We start from the raw sequence: 19,899 nt of genomic DNA on the forward strand, positions 1-19,899 counted from the left end.
AACCCATGGAGGGATTTCCAGGAAAGACTACACAAGCACCAAAGTGCTGTTGCAAGATGACTCCTATTTCTCTCCCACTCATCTTTCCTCTTTTTATTCCTTCTAAGGGACTACGGGAGAGGGAAAAACAGCACAGGAACTGCTAAGCCCCTTCTCCAAGTAGGCTTGGCCCAAGACCGCTCAGAGAAGGCAGGAGAAGGCACAAGAAGGCAAGACATACCTTACCGGGTCCCACCAGTGATCCAGCTACCCCAGTATGTCTCCAGCAGTGGGAGGCACTACTTCAGGACACCATGCAAACCTGGCCACTTTCTGCAGTATATTCCCTGAGGACTGCTCAGCATCAATGGCCATTGGATTAGGGATGTTATATAGTACATTTCTGTCTATTCCCTTTAGTATTTGTTTATGGACCTTTAGTCCATTATTTTTTCCATTCCCCTTTTGAGCCAATTGATACTGTTATCCTCCACAACCTTCTGCAGCAGCTTCCAGCAGTTCACCATTCACTGTGTAAAGTACTTTCTATTATTTTCATTAAACCGCTCTCTCCTTAGTTTGCGTGCCCTGCAGTTCTGGCATTGCAGAACTGCCTTCGCAATTTGGAAAACGTCAGTCACATCCCCTCCTCCTTCAGAATTCTCTCTCCAAACTGGAAAGTCCCAGGCATTTTTCATTTTTCCTGTTTTCCAGTCCTCCCCCTCTATATCTTTTCTAACTATCCTTCTTGCAACACAGATACCAGAACTATACCCAGTAGGCAAAAGGTGTGTGCACCAAAGTTTTGCACAGTGGAAAAATTATGCTTTCTGGTTTGTTCACAAGACAGCACCGAGACAGGCCTGACATTATTCTGAATAAATCTGCCTGGCACCACCTCCAAGAAATTTATGTCATGGGCCTGTCAAAGCTCTCCTCCTCCTCTGTCTTCAATCTTTTCTTCACCCTCCTACTGCATGCTCATATTCCTCCAAGCCAAGTCCACACTGCTCTCCCATTTTTCTGCTACACCCCCACTTTCCAAGCCTCCCTTTCCAACTGTAGATAAGCGCAGGACCCTGCATGCATGGATTTACTGTGTACAAAACACAGCTGAACATGCTATGAAAAAGATATGGGAGATCTGCACCACTGCCTCATTCTGCAGCTAGCTACCAAGAGACATCTGCGTTTGTATCACTGTTGGGAGCAGTTGTTACCATTTGTATAACATAAAGAAACTCTTTTGACATATCTCTGCTTGACCTTGTGTGTGCAAGTTTGGGGGAGCCCAGCCCACCTTCCTGTGCCTAACACAGCGGCTCAGGGCTGCTGAGACTAGATGCACTTCAACATCTCAGCCACAGTGCCTGCACCTCCCACAACCTTGCCTTCAGCGCTGAACATCACCAACCAGATGAGTCAAAGCAGCACTGGTAGCCAGGAGAAGGGATGTAAGGGAGAATACCATCAAACTCCACCTCTCCTTCCCCCTCATCTTTGCCTCTGCACAGAAAGCCCACTATTTTCACAGCCATTCTGCCAACACTGGAGAGAGTGTGCGGTGAAAAAAGGCGCCAACCAGGGTGCACCATGCAGGCACTGGTTGCCTGTTAAAAGGAAAGTTGTCAGGCAAGTGGTTTAGTTTTCCACAGTAAGCAGCTTGGGAAGGGCATTTCTTCAGGAAACAACTCAACCACCATTGCTGAGGCTGCATAGACGTTGCCTCTCCCCCTTGCCTAAGCCTTTAGGTTGCTGCCTGCCTTGCTTGTGCCTTTACAGCTAGGGCTTCCCATGACACTCGAATCTGCTGTTGCTAAGGATAATGGTTTTCACTGGTTCCTTCCATAGGAACGTGTATTCTGACATAATCTTAAGCAAGAATCACTAGGGGGATCTAGTCAAATAAACCTACTGGTAGTTTTATTTTGCAGTGGAAATCTGTAAAACGTATTTATCAGCAGCTTATATTCTACATGAAGGCTCTGATTTGGCTTGATCACGAACTAACAGAATTCTGACATTGATCTGAGAATGATTAAACCCTACAAAAATACCTCAGCTGTCCTAAAACTGACTAGACTATAATCCCAGACGCTTTCTGAATAATATTTAAAATAAAATGTTTCACAAATGAGCCTTGAGATCTTACAATTAATTTAAAATAATTAGAAATGCATAGCCCAGTGATTGTGTAACTTCATTGAAGGTACAGAGTTTATGGCAATATGAGTGAAAAGAGAACATTTTCCAAACATTACCACAAGCAGACAAATTATATTAAAAACATTCACTCTGTAGAGTAATACAAAATAAAATATTATCATCTGATCAGCTCAAGTAATGCTGATTTATATCTTTGAATGAACAACATTTCTCTGTACAGTTGCAGTAAGACTGCAATTTTACAAACTGATATTCAGTTGAACATATTTATAACACAAATTATACACTATGTACAAACCTAGTTCTCCAAGGAACTCTTTGTTCAGCATGCTTCAACACAGAAGTGATTTATCAATTTCTAGGACAGGATGCTAGCTTTCCCTTTAATTTAAATACTGAAACACTTATCAAAACATGAAAAAAAAATTCCATTTGCTATTACATGGCGGTGTTCTTAAGTCACTTGTTTGTTACCATATGTTATAGAAGAGTAGACCCAGTCACAACAATAAATAACATTGCTTATTATGAACTTAGACTTATATCCATGCGATCACACTTTCAGCCTGAGTGCTTTTACAAGACTGTAGGATCCATTTATCTTTGCTTTTCTTGACACGTAGATCAAAATTGCAACTACAGGTACTGCTACTGCTGTTACACAGGAGAATGCAATAATCAGTGGTATCATTTGATCTGGTTTTTCCAATCTTCCTGAAAATGGAGACAAAAGGAGAAAAAAGTTGTGCAAAAACCGATTGAAACAGATACATGCATATTACTGTAAAAGCAGTGTTATTAATGACTTTCATTTGGAACACTGTTTCTGTTTTCATGCACAAAGCACATCTCAAAACGTTTTCCTTATGCTTTTTTCTTTAGTAACTCCATATTACACACTTTAATTCCTAGCCACTAGCTTGGTCTTGAATTTGCTATGCGAGTTCAAACCCATCTGATATCATCTGCAATGAAGAATACCATGGAGTTCATGAAGAATACAAGAAATATATCACATATTTTACCCAGGAAACATCTGGGGACATTTCTACCTCCTGGGAACAATGCTTCAGGAGAAGACCATGTTTAAAAAGCCCAATCTTTAGATCTTTTTGTGAAGCAGAACTTTCTCTGGATTAGTCCCACTGTTCATGCATGTGGACAGAAATGCGGCCACGATCCACCTTTTTCTGGCCCTATCCTTAAAGCTACTGCACCAACTCAGGTAAGAGAGACAATAACATCCACACTGAAAGGAGGTTAAATACAGCTTATTCTCACCAGCTGTTCTATTATTTGGTTTGATTTGGGGTTTTTTTTTTAGGTTAACTGCAGTATTGTTGCACAAGGATCAGCCATGAACTATTTGTGCTCACCTAGACACAAAATTCATTAGAAAGTACAAACAAAATAAGTTTAAGGCAACCTACCTACAACAGCTATCTCAATCACTTTGATGTTGTTTCCAACCTCATTGAAAACATCAAGCAAATATCTGCCTGTGTCATTTTTGGTGACATTGTAGAGTATAAAGGTTCCATTCACTGATGGCAGAATAATTTCTTTCTCCTGATGGAGTTTTTTCAGGACCATCTGTGATGGTGGGTTACTGTATGTGCTACATATAATAGTGACATTTTCTCCTTCTTTAACATTTTCTGATGGATATACTAACACAGTAATATTTTGGGGAGGAACTGAAAAGAAAAGAAATGCAAGGTAGGATTTAGCAACAAACAGAAGCAAAAAACTCATGAGGTATCAGCAGTTCGTACACACAAAGTACTAATCCAGTTAATGGATTAACTATAATATTTGAGCACATAGCTTTAGACACTACTCTGTCACGGGCTATCCTTCACACACTGCAGTGAACAGCAGCTGACAGAAAGAACATTTTACCAATTGACGGAGTATGTTGCATATCCTTTACATTATATGGAGCCTTTTCTTCTTTTCTTATTTTAAATTCACTGTTTATTCATTTGAGTTCATGAAAGGACACAGACCAACAGACCCAGAGGTTGATGTCTTCTTTCAACAGAAGAGGAATAGAAAAGGCAGAGGAAGGAGTCCTAGAATAGTATTTTTTTCACTAGGTTCCACAATTTTACATCCTGTTTTCAAAGGTGGAAGTGGAACTAGGGAAAATTCTGAAGCAGCAATTATTTTGTGCATCTGCCGTTTTGGACAGAAGTTTTCATTAGCACTAAGATCCTACCACTTATGACAAGAACCTGTGCAACTCATCTCAGTTTTTTTAAAGACAGTTCATTCTGAATGGAATTGAAGTGAAGATGTCATTCTGTCTGTCTAAAACAAATCCTAATATTAACACTGTACAGTAGTTATTTTAACTAACCTTTGGCATAAAGTACTATGTGCTGAGACTGCTCTCCCAGTTCATTAATGATATGCATTCATATGTTCCTGCGTCCTTTAGCTGAGCCCTGCCTATGGTATATTTGCCATCTACTCTTTCAAGGGTTGTGATCCCATCACCTATTTTCTTTCACAGGGTACTCTGAACAGATGTAACATCCACAGATATGCAAGAGATGGTAACACTTTCTCCTTGTATCACTGCACTTGAAGGGAAAACTGAAAGTGTATTTTTTGGTGCAGCTACAAAAATAGTAAAGAATAAGGAAGAGAGATGGATTAGCGGCAGAAGTGATCCCTAAGCAATATACCGTTGCCATGCAATAAATGGAAGCAGCAGGGCTAAAGCAGAGAAGTCCGCTTACTACCTAAAATGAAACTTTGCTATCGTTGCACGTAGGTTGAGGAATCAGCATTTGGTATAGCTTAAATGCAGCTTGCAAGAACAGGATTCAGAATCGTAACTTAAAGGAGAGCCAAGGGGCTGTAATACAGTCCCTACACAGAGAAGTTTCAGCATGTACTTTCCCTTTGAATCTTTTGTATGCTGGTATCTGGATCCTCCACTGAGACCTATTTGGAAGAAAATACAGGCACTGCGTAGCTTCTTTGCCTCATGCATACATTTGCCGATTGGAAGGAGTGATGGAAGCTCAGCTGACATGAGAACTTTGCCTAAGCTATCTGTACTAAAGCAGATTTCACCTTTCATTGTTTAAAGCTTTCTAAATGACTTAATGACATCAGGGCCACGTTTTAACTCCATTGACAAAGACAGAATTCCCCCGCCCTTCACAGAATGACATAAAATGGACGTAAAATACATAAAACAAAAAACTTGTGTTCTGTCTTGTTCTACCAACCTTGAACAAGTAATTTCACAGCTTTTTCTTCTTTGCCAAATTGGTTATAAGCTTCACATTCATAAAGCCCCAGATCTTGACTTTGTATGTTCTGTATAGTTAAAGTTGCATCTTTAAAAATTTTCTCAGACTGCCCAGTGGCATTCTTTTTCTTCCAAGAGATCACTGGAGCCGGATTACCAGAACTAGTACATTTCATCATCACAGTTTCTCCTTCTTTAACAGCAGTAGCAGGGATAACAGAGATCATTGTATTCTTCGGTCCATCTGAAAGACAGAATCCTGTAGTTAATCATCACTGGATTTTTTAGAGATGGATCCAACATGTCCTGCTGGATGCCAGGTTGTCGGCCTCCCAAAGTTAATTTATTTTTCATTCTCAGAATAAGTAAAGCACATAGTATCAGAGCTTCCATACAAACTCTCTACAGCCTAAACGTACTAACCAAGTACCTCTAACCAAGAATGTTAAGAAGGTAGATCAGTTTCTCGCTCATTCAGATCCTGACTTAAGACTGTCATTACATTAAAGATTTCATGTCTTTGTTTTGCTCATCAGCACTGCTCCTTTCTTTGGGGAAGAGCAGAGGACTATGCTGATTTTTTTGTACTCACAGGGTTTTGTTTATTTTGATTGTTACATTTATCACTGAAGTAAGTGGAGAATTAACTAATTATTTTTAAATGATTGGGAAAACATTACACATACTTACATTCCACATTAAGTGTTATTTCACTTTTACTTTTCCCAAACTTATTTTCTGCTATACATTCATAGTCTCCTCCATTTAGGAACGTCACAGATGGAAGAAGAATTCTCCCCTCACTGTAAGGCCCCATGTCTGCACTGTCAGATTTTCTCCTTAAAATAATCTTGGGAGGAGGGTTACTCTCAGCAGAACATTGTATGGAAACATTTTCTCCTTCTTGAACTGTTGTAGAAGGCTCAATGGAGAGTTCTGCAATGTTTGGAGCACCTGCATGACAAAAGAAAAGGCTGTTATACTAATGCAAAAGTACTAAAGACGGAGAGGGTTTTAAGAAAGCAGAAATTGCTCGCCCAAGGATCTGTTCATTTTGGTTTTGGTCCCAGTCTCCATCTGAGACTTTTGGCTCTATTGAAACAGTAGCAGTAGTAGTAGTAGTAGTAATAGTAATAATATTAATAATAATAACCCAAAATAGTTTTACTATTAAATGACTACTAAATATACTACTAATGACTAAAACTACTAGTTCAAAGAAGGAGACTGTGATGACCCTGTGAAATTGCTATGTACATTAGCATTTCAAGGAAATAACAGTGTCCCCCACACCACCATTTTCTCAGATTCTTTTATCACTTTGAGTGTTGCATTGCAGGAAATGTATAGAGGTATGCATGTACAACTGCAGTACAGAGAGAATTAGCTGAAAATTAAGCATAGAAATGAAAAGCACAGCCCATGAAGAGCAGTAGTAAATTGAAAGCGAAATCCTGAATACATAAAAAAGAAGGCCACATAATTTCCTAATTTTCAGTGTTTCAGAATCCTCCAACCTAACAGGCAGCTGCCAATTGGGTACTGGATAATACAAGTTAAATTCAAGCAGACTTGTACCTTGTATAACAATGTCCACAGTTGCTTTCTCTGTTTTATTAGTTACCAGATTAATTACTTCACAGATGTACTGTCCTGAATCAGTGAAACGGGCATGGGGAATAGAAAGGACATTGTTTTCTGTCAGATGCTGAATGCTTTCATCAGCCAGATGTTTTCTCCAAACTATTTGTGGTGGTGGATTACTCTCAGTCACACAGGTGAGTTTTAGAGAGTCTCCTTCCATTGGCAAGTTGCCTGGAGATGCAGTAATGATAGTATTTTGTGGACCAACTGGAAGAGAACAAAAGAGAGATAAGGTCAGTAAGCTAATGAAGAATGACATGCACATCTTTAACTCTAGCTTCTCTAGAGGTACATTTCACACAATACCAAGAAAAAATGAATGATGTGTATTCCAGTAACACGGTGGAACAATTTTTGCAGACTTGATAAGACATTTAGCTTGCAGCTTTGAAAGCTAAGCTAGATAAAATGTGTACAACTTTTTTTTTTTTTTTCCCTCTTACATTTGTCTCCCTATTGTTTAGGACTACAAACTTGGAACTGCTAAGTGTACAAGGGCAATTTTAAAAACAATTGTTTATCTGCATGCTGCCATTTTTCTTCTGGGCTTTACTTTCTGACTGAGCACCCATGCCCAAGGTAAGAGAGTGAGAGAGGAGTTACTAAAGCATTGCCTAACTTCTGTCATGAACAACAGTGGGTATTTAATGACTCAGTGACTGTTACTGAATAAAACAGAATTCAACGGAATACAATAGATTACCTACAAAAATAATACAGATAAGAAGTGCAGATTATAAATGATTTATAGCAGACACTTTGTAAACCCATTCCATGAAACTTAACATTAAACAGTACTTGGTGTGAAAGCCCTAGAATAAAAATACTTACAGTTTGCATTCAGTTTCTGAGAAGTTACTCTTTCTTTGGGTTCAAAGTCCATATTAGCAATTGGTAATTTGGCCACACAGGTAATCTCTTTCCCAATATCTTCAGCCGTGGGATTAAATGAATATGTCACAGTTTTGGTCTCTGTATTTGTGCTGTCATCTTCATAAAAATTTTCCATATGAAGAACATGTTCCTCTTTCTTTAGGAGTACTTCCAGGTGATCAGAAGGATACACATCAGGAATTTTACAGATGACAGTGACTCGTTCTCCAGCAACTAAGGATGGGCTGATCTCAATGATAGGATCACTGGGGAAAGCTAAAAGAATAAAATCCATTTCTTTAGTCTAGCAGAGATGAGCTCTAGGGTCAACATAAGAGCAAGATCCAGACATCAAACATCTTGAGTTTAGAGGCATTCAGAACATAATGTTATACCAACTTTATTATAAGACATATCTTGATATGAAGACATACAGGTCTTTTACAAGCAGTTCATACACTAACAGGAATTATATTTGTACAATTGTTGAATCGCTGAAATATGATCATAAATGATCTAATAAGATCCAGCAAGGCACCTAGGCAGTGATACAGTTACCTAAATATAGGCACCCAGAGCAATCCATACACTGGTGGTATCCTGTTTTCTGTGCTGGTAGGTTTAGACATCTGAATCATTCCTCTGCAAACTGGAAAGGCTTTGATTGGGTGCTCTGCACTTGCAGGTTTCCCAAATACATCCATCTCAACCATATTGGTTGTTTGTTTTTTTTTTTCCCAGCTCTACGAATGTTTTGGAGAGTCTATGTTTTGGCTTTCGAGTATTACCAAGAATAAGAATAAATAAGACCAGCATGTACCACCTTCAGTGCAGAAAGCTAAGCAGAAAGGGGCTGAGAAAGAGCCCCAGACAGACAGATAAAGGAATCTTACAAGGAAATATATGTTGAGCTATAGCAGACTCATTATCCTAGCATTATCAGTTGACTACCAACCACGATATCTAAAAACAATTATTGATTTTTTACGAACATGTACTACTTAAAGAGAATTTTACATTTTTACTTACAGTAAAGTTCAACTTTGATACTCTTCTCCTTTTTCTCTTTCGCACCACAGAAGACAGTACACAGATAATCATGAGAATTCACAATGCTAACTGGATTCATAGTCAAGGTAGAGTATGTCCTATGGTTGTTCACTGTTCCTCCGAGGGGGTTGTCCATCTGGGTTCTCCAGGAAAAACTTGGTGATGCACAGCCAGTAGTATTGCATGTAAGTATGAGCGTTTCTCCAATCTGTGCAACAATTCTGCTAGCAGGTGTAATCTCCATTTCAAAACCTTTAACTACAAGAGGGAGAACATACATAAACTCAGCAGCATTCTCAAGATTTATTTTCCCATTTCTTCTCATGTTCTACTGTGACACGAGGCCATTACTTTGCAAGTTTACTTTACAGTTGTGTGGAGGTTAAACTAATAAAGCTCATACAGTGGTTTACATCTCCAAAATACCCCATAAACATTGCTATTTTTGTCAAAGATAATACAGACTCAGAGGACTCTAACAGACAGTTCTCATGTATAAAATGGCATAAACCCAATGCTGTCAGTGAAAATAAATGCATTGGCACAATATAACTTTTTTTGTCAGGTGGATCTGGTTCTAAAACTTTGTAACATTTGAGGGGGGGGGGGTGGCAAGTAAGATAGCAAGAACTTAACTGCAGAACTACTTTCAACAGGACATTTAGTACCAAACTTGACTGATACTGCCAGGGATGACAGTAAAAATCAAACATGCAGTGATATACTGCAGTTGTCTCCTAGACTGTCTTTTAGCGAACTCAATAAGAAAATTACTGTGTCATTGCAGAGCACAGAAAAGCTCAAAGTAAATGTCAAAAAAAGCTTCCTGACATTTTGACAGAACTACTTAATTGACAGTCGTATTCACTGAAATGTAAAAGCAACTGGAACAAAGAGAAATAAAGATCAAACAGTAAATTTTAGGTCAGTTTACACTTAATAAAATTAAAAACAAATAAAGCAAACACCCCCCCCAACTTACCAGTCATTAACACACACAAAATTATTAGCACAGCTTGGCTTGTTCTTCCCATCTGTTTTAACATTTGTAATTGCTGTTACTAGGTGAAGAAAGTAAATTCAAAAGCCTTGCTTTTTGTTTTCTGTGAAGAGGCACAGTGAGATCCTGCTGCTCCGCAACAGTTTATTAGAATAGAGCCAGCGTGCTCTTTATAAAGGGTCTCCTCGAGGTGGAGTGGGAAATCCCTGGACGGGGAAATCCAGAGCAGGGAGGAAGAGATCGTATCGGGCTGTGCAGTGGGCTCAGCGCCCTCTGCTGCTTTTTTAAATACAGAATTTAAAGCCCTGGAAAACAATAAATATTAAACACTTGTCATACAGTGCCTACCAGACTTAAAAAGACCAAGTCAAGATCTGATCCTGCAAACAACTGATAAAATGAAAGAATGTGGGTAACTCCAAGTAATTGCATGGCACTATATCTCAGATGGAAAAGTTATTCAAATTTGCTTTCAGTGCAAATATTTTTGTACCGCTGTGTCTTGAGAATACTTCTAACAATACTCACTTCTGTAAATAACTTTACCTAACTCATTATTTCCTTTGAAAAAACTGTGCCACCAGTTTAAGAGGTGATGTTACCCACGTTCCTAAGTATTTTTGATCCCTAAAAATGAAGAAATAAGTCAGATGACAGAAGCCTGAAGATCTGACTTGATCATCCTGAATCAGGCTCATCCTGTTCGGATGAACTGAATGAACCAATTTTCCCAATTCCACTTTAAAAATGTCTCTAAAATGTCCCACTTTCAAGATGCTACTGGTATGCATTACATTACTGATATGCCTCTCAGCTCTCTCATGTCCTGTTTATGTATAATTGAAGTATAGCAGTTGATAATATAACTCTGGGATTATTTTCAGCGTTTGGTTTCCAGTGGGTATACAAATCCAGTTTGAAATATTTCTGAGGACAACTATTACTGGTTAATATAGCAACAATATTATGAAAAAAGTAAAATAACATTTTCAGTGTTTAATTTTCAATTGGGAAATGGTATGAATGCAAAGAATGGATAAAGGTTTCCAAATCTCAATTGTTTATTTATTCAACTACTTGAGTGGTTCATATTGGTCGATTATGAATCACTAAATAAAAGCAGCAAGAAATTCAAAACAAAACATACATGTTTTTAAAATGTCTCTGGCAAATCGTTTGGTATGTAATAGTTTGGTCATTTGATGTCTATGAAATATTGTCATCATATAGTATATTTTATAAACAGCATACATTCGAATATCTAGTAAATGAGTAATAACTTGGAAAAATAAAGGCTGAAGTAACAATGCTGTAAATGCTAAAGAAATTTAATTGATGAAAAGCTGGCACTACATCAACCTAATACTTTTTTGAGTCAAGCAGATTTTACAGTTAATAACCTAATGCTAGCTCCAAAATACCGTGTTCAGGTGAGAGTAGTACCAGAGGATATAAGGTTCCCGCTGGCCTACAGGCAGCGTGTCTTCTTCAGGAACTATTTTATTCTGCTTTTTCCCTGACTGCAGCTGCCCCTACATTTGCATCCTCATCAAAGAATAGCTGGACAGTACAAGCTGCTACAGAAACACCAAAGCACATTGTAATAAATACATATATGACTCTGTCAAAGACCTTACACTAGGTAAAATAAGAAGCATCAACCACTTTTTTCATACACTTATCATAAACTCATAAATATAAAAGAGACGTAATGATTGTGGGAAGATAAAATTGTGATCTCAGGCAGAAAGTGTGTCTTCAATAGACAACTGAAGTAAGTATATATAGACAATTGAATTGAAGTATCAATTCAATAAGAATTAATAACAACAACAATATTCAGAAATATGGAAAAACTAAACAAGAAAACCAAAGAATTACCCAGAAGACAATAAAACAGGGAAATCTGAAGCACCTAGCAATGCCTAACCAAAAGTCACTAAAGCTGAAATTCACTGAAACTGCCACGGTGGATTCTCCCCTAAGAGATTATTTTTATTATCATCACCATTGCTTTTATTAGAGGAGGAAGAAAAAAAAAATCTCGTAAGTCTCAGGAAATGCAAGCAGAGTACTGTTCTGGAAGTACTGTTATCAAATCCAGAAACCCCAAATCTATCCAGAGTAGGTAACAACATCTACAGAATGTGACTCTACTTCACAGAAAAGGGTGTTGTTGGAGAAAAGTGTACTCTCTTAGTTAAGGTGCAAATAAATACTTTTTAATCATAGGCAGAGAGAAGCAAGAAATGAAACTCTTCTGCTTTGGCTGCTTAAATAATCATAGGTTAAGCTGAAGGAGAAAAGGCAAAATTTCCCTATTTCTGGGAAATCAGTTTCTAGACACAAAAAGATATAAACATAGGAGGCCATATCCGCATGCTGGAAAAACTGTAATCAAGTCCTTCATCAGATAACTTGAAATAGGAAATAACTCTGATCCAGCTCTCAGTAAATTAAACTGGACAGTTGCCATTAACTTCAGTGGAGTTGGATCCTTACCAGAGGGACTACTATACTGAGGGATCAGACAAATTTAACTCAGACAGTATAGGTAAGAGCAGAGTTAGCCAACAAATATTATTAAAGGAAGTACAGATCTGCCAAGAAATTAAAAAATTTCTTAAAACTTGCTCTTTACTCAGCTTCAAATGTGAGCCTTCTATGTATTTTTAAAAGAACATGTACTTCACTGTCGCTCCTACTATCCTCAGCATCAGCCTGCAAATAGGATGAGTATCACGTTTGCTTATTTTCAGAACTGGCTGTTCTGTCTGAAAACAAATAGAGATCAGCTGACAAGTTTTAGCAGTTCACCTCAAGAGTTCAGATAATCTAGCTTTTCATTCAAATGGCACAGAGGAGGATGCTGGGGATAAAAACAGAGGATGCATCTAGATTCACAGTGAGATCAAGTATTATAGGACCAACTGGAAGAAATTTTGACACATGCAGAGCATAATGAAGACTGGAATGTAACAAGTATTACAAAAATATTACTAAAGGCAAAAGAGATTAAAAGAATTAAGCACTGGGATGTAAATACATGTTTTCCAATACATCTAGTAATCAAAAGAGACTTTTCTCAGGCTTTGATGGACAAAGATAAAACAATTGTGTGTCTCCGAAGGGAGTTTGGAAATACTGAACACATCATTTTTGGCTTGGCATCAGAAAATACAAATGCCCTTCAGGAAAACTGAAACTTACTTCAGGCTTTTCCAGAATATAAGAAAAGAAAAGCATTTCAGAACTGTGCTAAGCATTTGCTTTAACTCATATTCTACAACCCTGTTAAATACCTATACAATGAACTTCAATTAATTTCCTCTAGACAAAAGAGATAACAAGTTCTCGATACCTTAATGAATTATTTGAACAAAATGCACGTTATGCAACATGTTAGTTATCCAACATTTCTAACCCTCTTCCTGCATTTTTAATGTACTGCACTGTCTTATGGAGGCTATTAGAGGAAAGCTGAAAGGCTAAACCTCAGGCAGAATTTGGTCTTTTAAAACCTTCACCACTGGTTTTATGATTTATAGCCAAGGACCTATGGAGAAGAGGGCTAATCCTTCTCTTTTGGCAGAGGAGATTTAGAAAAAAAAAGGTAGAAGGAAACTCATGTAATTTGACATTCTGTTTCCTGTGTCAGCAATAAAATGCTTCATGGCACTTCGCACCAATATCTGCATCTAGAGCCACCATTTGGGATCTCTGCTAAAATACCCAGTGCTGGAGTAATAACTTCTATACAGGGCCCCAACACAGAAACATATGCAACATGTTTACTACTAAGCATTTTTGTGTGCTTGAGAGGGCAGAATCTGTCTGTGGAAGGCATGGCATTCAGGGGAGAAGATGCAGCTAAGTCTAACTCAACAATTCTTCAGCCTCAGATCATGGAGGTATTACAGCAAGTTCATACTTAGGTCCCCCATTCAAACTGCAGCCCTTGCCCATCTCATGAGAGATCTCCTTGGGATGCTCATTGGACGTCTGAGTATAAGAAAGCCTCTTACAGAGTTTCTGATGCTTTATGGAAGCAGCTGGGATGAAGAGCTTTCACCCTACGCAAAGAGTGTCCGATACCTCCACGGTATGATCATGCCTAAAGAATAAAAGCAAGAGGAATGTGCTATAACTCAAATGAGAACTATTCTCGCAGGGAAAACATACCTGCATCAACAAAGAAGGAATGCCCTTCAAGCACCACATCCAAGGTAGCACCTTTAATATGGTCATATCTTGATCAAGTAACTGAAAAGACATGAACCTGGAGGACATGTATGAATACTGCTGACTATATGGCTTATACAGCAGATAATGATCTGCCAGCCTCAAAATTTTCAGTTCTCAGCAACCTCAACAGCCTGCTATATGGGTTATATACTGTCTTTCCTTCCTCAGTGCCTACTGGCTTTTTGGTTCCCAGAGCTTCCCTGACCCTTTGCTTTCCCTAACTCCCTCCACCTTTTTTCTCATCACCTGACAATAATACAACCTCCGTATAGCCCCCAAGAGGGGGAGGAGAGCATCACTGACTCCCTATAATTTTCATCTCCGGATGGGAAGGATGAGATCTACATGCAGATCTATTTAAAGGGTTGTGTCTGTTTCAGGGATTGTAACTTTGTTCCTAGCTACAAAAAGAACACCAACGCATTACCCTGTAACCCACATCACACCTTACAATTGTACTCCACATCTAACTTGTCATCTATTGAAAAAAGGGAAAAAAGAAACAACTTGAGAAAGTTTTATCAACTGCTTATTTCACTTTTCTGGAATTTCTGAAATACTGTATATAAAAATAAATGCATCTACTTCCTTCATTATCTTTCTCAGGCACCAGCTCCCCAGCTATGACACTTCCTGTTTGGTTAGCCTGAAGGCACCCAGAAGCCACAAAAGATGCCAGATAAAATAATACAGAAGTATGATACCTTGCATAGACAAGACAATACAAAATAGCTAATTTCTTATTTTCTTCTATTCAGAGGCATTGTCTATTTCACTTCACAGAAGGAGCAAGAAGTTAATCTAAAAATAAATAGAAGCCACCAGAGAAAAAAGTCCCTACTTTTTATCTTAATCTCTTGTTGCTGGCAAAAAACAAGCTGTGGAAATTCCGAATCTATTTCTTAAAAAAAGAAAGTATGATTTCAGTGATGCTGGATCTAAAAGTGAAACTGTTGAATAGCCTTTAAATCCACATACTTCTTAGAGTGCCAAGTACTGTACTGTAAGTCAAACTTTATTAGTTTGGGTAGCTGAGCTTCTATTGTCTTCATAGTGACATATGTAAAAAAAGTTTTCTTTTGAAATATTCCCCAGTGTATATCAAGAGCCAAATTCAAATACGAACCTTGGAGTATTAAAAATCTCTTTGGGAATTTTGAAGTGAGAGCTCAGATCTACTTTTATTTTGAGCCAAATATATTGAGACATGTCAAAGTCATTTGTTCTCACTGGAATTATAGCTTTTCAGACAAAACTCATTCAAAATGGTCAGAGTCAAAAAATAAAGTGGGATTTGGATCAAAGTGCAGATGCTAGCTAGGACCTGGGATACGGCAAGATAAAGTCAGCTGAAAACATTTAACAAGGAATATGACCAAGCTACTTAACTCCCTCAACACTCCACATGAAATTCCAATACCACTAAATATCATTGTGTACCTCATTAAGGCCAGCATTTCACATGATCAGATGAAGTTAATCAAGAAAAGGGTGGAGAACTTTTTGACCAAGCTTTGTTATTACTCACCAGCTCTCCAAGGCACTTGTTGATCCTTGACTATGGGAAAATGGAGACCAGTCACTTCCTTGTTTTCCACCTCCTTCCTGCTCTTCAGTTATGAGGTACATGTATGTCCCTATGGACCCAGAAAGACAAAGGGGAATGATGAGAGCAAGGTCTGTAACAGACCATTCCAGCTGAAACAGATGCAGAACTTGGGTTCTCCTACACAGGCTACCGAAAACTGCACTGCTACTAATTGATTATCCTTCAACTTGTCTATCACAGACTATATTCTTTATTCTCTTACAATGGTTCATATTCTGGAGCTGTGTTCAGCTGTATAGATGTTATTTTTGCTGCACTGCGTTATATAAATGTTATCTTTGTAGTCCCACAGTGGACTGGCTCACTAACAGGTAGAAATATTACACAGGTATCAGAAAGGAATTAAATAACTTAACATTGCATGATTCAAGAATCATGATTTTTTAAATCTTCCAGGGATTGCTCAATTATTATTATTTTTTTTTTAAAGACACATACGGAAATCTTTCTTTTATCTAGATATTGTCACTCTTCCCTCTCTGGAAGTGGACTGAAAGTTCTAAAGGAAGTGACACTCCAAATAGAAACAAGAAAGAATGAACGGATTTTTATTTCCGTCAAGCCAAAATGACAAGTATCCAAGAGAAAGTATTTTGCAGTAGCAAAATATGTGTGTTTGTGTGTGTGTACATATACTAATAAACCGAGTGACACTTAAAGCCAGCTGCAAGTCTGTTAAGGATCTGGCACCTTTCCTTTATCTCTTGAATGTGCTCTACCCTAAATCAACAAGATGCTGTTTTGTTACTTAGTCTGTTTCTCTCTCTCATTTTTTCCCCACAGAGTTAAGTATCATCTTAACTACTTGCTTTGTTAACACTTTCATGGAAGGAATATGCTAATATAGGAGTAGCTAAGTGACAAAAACCATGGGCAGCTGAGTTTTTCTAGACAAGCAAGGGTAAGAAAGATGCGAGTTGCTGGGATTTATTTCCCCTTTCAAGACAATCACTTGGCTAGGCATCAAAGCCCCAATCCTTGTTGTCTGATATAGGCAATGAGCATGACTTTCATAGTTGTGTCACCCTCTATCATAGACCATGTTACTCTCTAGTGATAAGAGAGGCAACTTGAGAAATGTGACGCGTGTTTGAAATTGCTGTCAGGCAGGATAAAGGTCTGTGCTGAATTAGCTTGAGAAATGTCTGACTTTCAACATTCCCATGCTTCTTAGCCAAGGATCCCTCCTGAAATTTCCCAGAATAATATGTGAATACCAACTCATAAGGAACAGATGGTTTAATGACCCTTTTGGTTGGATAAATTTTGCCTCTATTGACTTCATTTCTGACTATAATTAGCTCCACAGCATGAGGAACAGATATTAGTACCTGTCTCCCAACAGCTCAGCTTCAGACAAATGCTCTACCTATATGGTTTTCTGGCCGAGGTTCTCCCCTGCTGAATGAAATCACTACTGACTGGGTCAGAAGGCCATGCAGCTACTGCCAGAGCTTTCACTTGGAAGCTGGGCTATCCTAACGGGAAACAAGGTATTTCTGTGCAGCCCACAGTTTCTAAAAGATAAGGAAGACATGCAAATGTTGCATATGCGGTGTCGAATCCATCAAGGACTAAATCCAGTTAAGTTCTGGTAGGCTCATGAGCTTGAGATTAGTCTTACCTCTGTAATGTCTTTCTGTATTCAGGATATCAAGTAGCATGGTGACTTGGTATCTGCAAGACCGTCAGGATCAAGGCACAGGAATTTCCAGGGGCATATTCAAGGGAGAATTCATTAAGATTTTGAGCAAATTATCTTACACTAAGTTTCCTAGATTATTTGAAAGAATACAACAGAATTATCTTACACTAAAGAGAAATACTCTTGAATAATTCTGTATTATTGATCTAAAGTGTTTGATATAAAACTATCAGCCTTTAAATGATTTATTATTACATTTTATTACACTGACTCATCTGCTATGGTGCCAAGATCCAGCTGCTGACTTTGCTTTTCTTGCACTTTCAGGTGTCTTGTGCCGTGACTGTACTGAATTTTGTGGCACGAAGAGATGTTCATTATACCTCTAAGGTCAGCATATGGATCCTGCTGTAGCTTATGGCTTCAGAAAATGTGTTTGTACATAGCAAATATATTCTATTAACAATTTAGGATCTCAGACAATTTAAGAAAAAATTGTTTCCCTTTATCCTGCAAATTGGATTTTTTAATTGGAATGTTTATTTTTATTTATTTTTATATGAAATTTATTAATTGGAAAATAAATAAATAAAATGTATTTTAAAAATATTACTAGAAGTTTTTCACATTTAAGGTAAAGGAGGACAAATTTTCAGGTGAAGTCTATAGTACAGAATGATTACAAGAATGCACAGAAATTTATCACAAGGTTGAAAAGTAAGCAGTGTGTTTAAAAATCCATAACTAAACCCAGGGGAAAAGCAATTACTAAATTAATCTGCACTATTTACTAGTGCCTACTAGATCATCATATTGCTATTTTAATACAAGTGACAACACTGCTTTCTAAGTTATCAAAAGGATTGGACAGTACAGTTGAAAAAGACCATTAATTTAGACTAAAGCTGCAGATTATTATAAAGATGAACACATGAGGAGTTGACAATTTTGCATAACATTCTTTGTGAAGTTAGTTTAATTTTTGTGAATTATCTGTAAACTTACCTTGATCTTTTAATTTCTTACTCTTCTTTATAAAATGTAATGTTTTAATGAATGCATTTCATACTATGGTATTTGTCTATTTTCGTCAGGATTTGTATTGTACAATACGGCATTTAAGATTCACTTTATCCTTTCAATCCTTTTCAGGCAATCAAAACCCAGACAACCAAGTTCAGTGCTTTGACTGACAGACACAATTATCTGCTGGACTCGACTGGGAATAGCACTTTTCTGGCACATAGCTATAAAGCAAACCATTGTGAATAACTGGAAATCCTGGCAGGATCTAATTAGAAGAAATAGGACATAAAAACAAGCAAGAAGTCATCTGTAATTTCTTGGTAATCTCATAATAACCAAGTTATATCAGTTGTAACAATTTCATAGCTACTCTTTAAGGTCACTGAAGGAGAAACGCTATGGAAGCCTAACTTGATATGTGATAGAGAACTTCCAGTTTTATCTTGGCTTTAATTGCTCACTATCTGTCAAAAGAGAAATGTCTACATTATTCAGAGAGCTCTCTCAAGTACAGGGAATGTCAAGAGCCTGGAGTGAAAGCGAGTGTAGTCTGCATTGTCACACCTGGGTTTACAACACGCAGAAGTGTTCAGTAACAGTGAGAGCAGCTTTGTGCTTCTCAAATGAATATGGAGTAAGAGCCCAGGAGCCCAAGGCAGCTTTAAAATCTTGCTGTTAAAAAGGAATGAAATCTACCATTCCTGCCAATGTCATAGTGCTTTCCACAGAGATAATTTCTCAGAGAAGAGCCTGTGAAATTTAACTACTCAACTGAGAAATTTACTACTCAATGTATGCATGAATGCCAGACACTGCCATGAACTTCTTCATAAAATTTCCAGGATCCACACGGTGAGAGGCTATTCGAAAGAGTAGTAAAACAGATTCTTACAAACACTGTAAGTTCTTCTTACTCTAAAGCTTAAAATCTTTCCTGACAAACCCTAGCTTTCTGCTCAAGAATCACTTACAGCTGCTCCACAAAACAATAAATAATGCAAATAGATAAAAGAACAAAAAACAGAGAAAAAATGGAAAACAGGAAATGGATATTAAGGAAAAAGCTCTTCCAGAAACATTATTAAATAGTCTTAAGTCTTCAGTATCTCACACATTTTAGGAAAAATGTTTTGTCTTCTCAAGTAGTTCAAATGGAAGGACAAATGGTGCTACCATGTACAGTTCAGATAAATTATTATAGAGAATATTCTTATTCTCTTATTCTTGTTTTCATGTACTATAAAACACATGACGTGTTTTGGGTTGGAGGGTACACTTTTTACCTTCTTACACCAAAAGGAACCTTTTTCATCCACAAATTCTGCTGCTGCTGTTTCTCCCTTACATTTAGAACTATTTGCTTGTGATCTTCTCCGTAATATATTGAAAGAAAT

General features: G+C 37.7%; 1 protein-coding gene across 5 annotated transcripts in view; it reads right to left on the reverse strand.

Moving 5' to 3' along the window:
* Positions 1–2,169: 2,169 nt before the first annotated feature.
* Positions 2,170–19,899, reverse strand: part of VCAM1 (vascular cell adhesion molecule 1) — a 46,092-nt gene continuing 28,362 nt past the window's right edge. The window contains exons 2-9 of one of the 5 annotated variants that reach the window (XM_076337901.1): positions 15,754–15,862; positions 8,960–9,238; positions 7,889–8,206; positions 6,992–7,264; positions 6,104–6,367; positions 5,391–5,657; positions 3,576–3,842; positions 2,170–2,859 (exon numbers count right to left, since the gene is read on the reverse strand). In XM_076337901.1, the coding sequence (XP_076194016.1) occupies positions 2,699–2,859; positions 3,576–3,842; positions 5,391–5,657; positions 6,104–6,367; positions 6,992–7,264; positions 7,889–8,206; positions 8,960–9,224 (1,815 nt within the window). In that variant the 5' untranslated portion in view covers positions 9,225–9,238; positions 15,754–15,862 and the 3' untranslated portion in view covers positions 2,170–2,698. Of the gene's footprint in view, positions 2,860–3,575; positions 3,843–5,390; positions 5,658–6,103; positions 6,368–6,991; positions 7,265–7,888; positions 8,207–8,959; positions 9,306–9,962; positions 10,257–15,753; positions 15,863–19,899 lie in introns of those variants that run through there. The other 4 variants (XM_076337900.1, XM_076337904.1, XM_076337899.1 and 1 more) reach the window with 4 other exon arrangements.

Source organism: Aptenodytes patagonicus, chromosome 5, assembly GCF_965638725.1.
Source record: "Aptenodytes patagonicus chromosome 5, bAptPat1.pri.cur, whole genome shotgun sequence".
Lineage (NCBI taxonomy): Eukaryota > Metazoa > Chordata > Aves > Sphenisciformes > Spheniscidae > Aptenodytes > Aptenodytes patagonicus.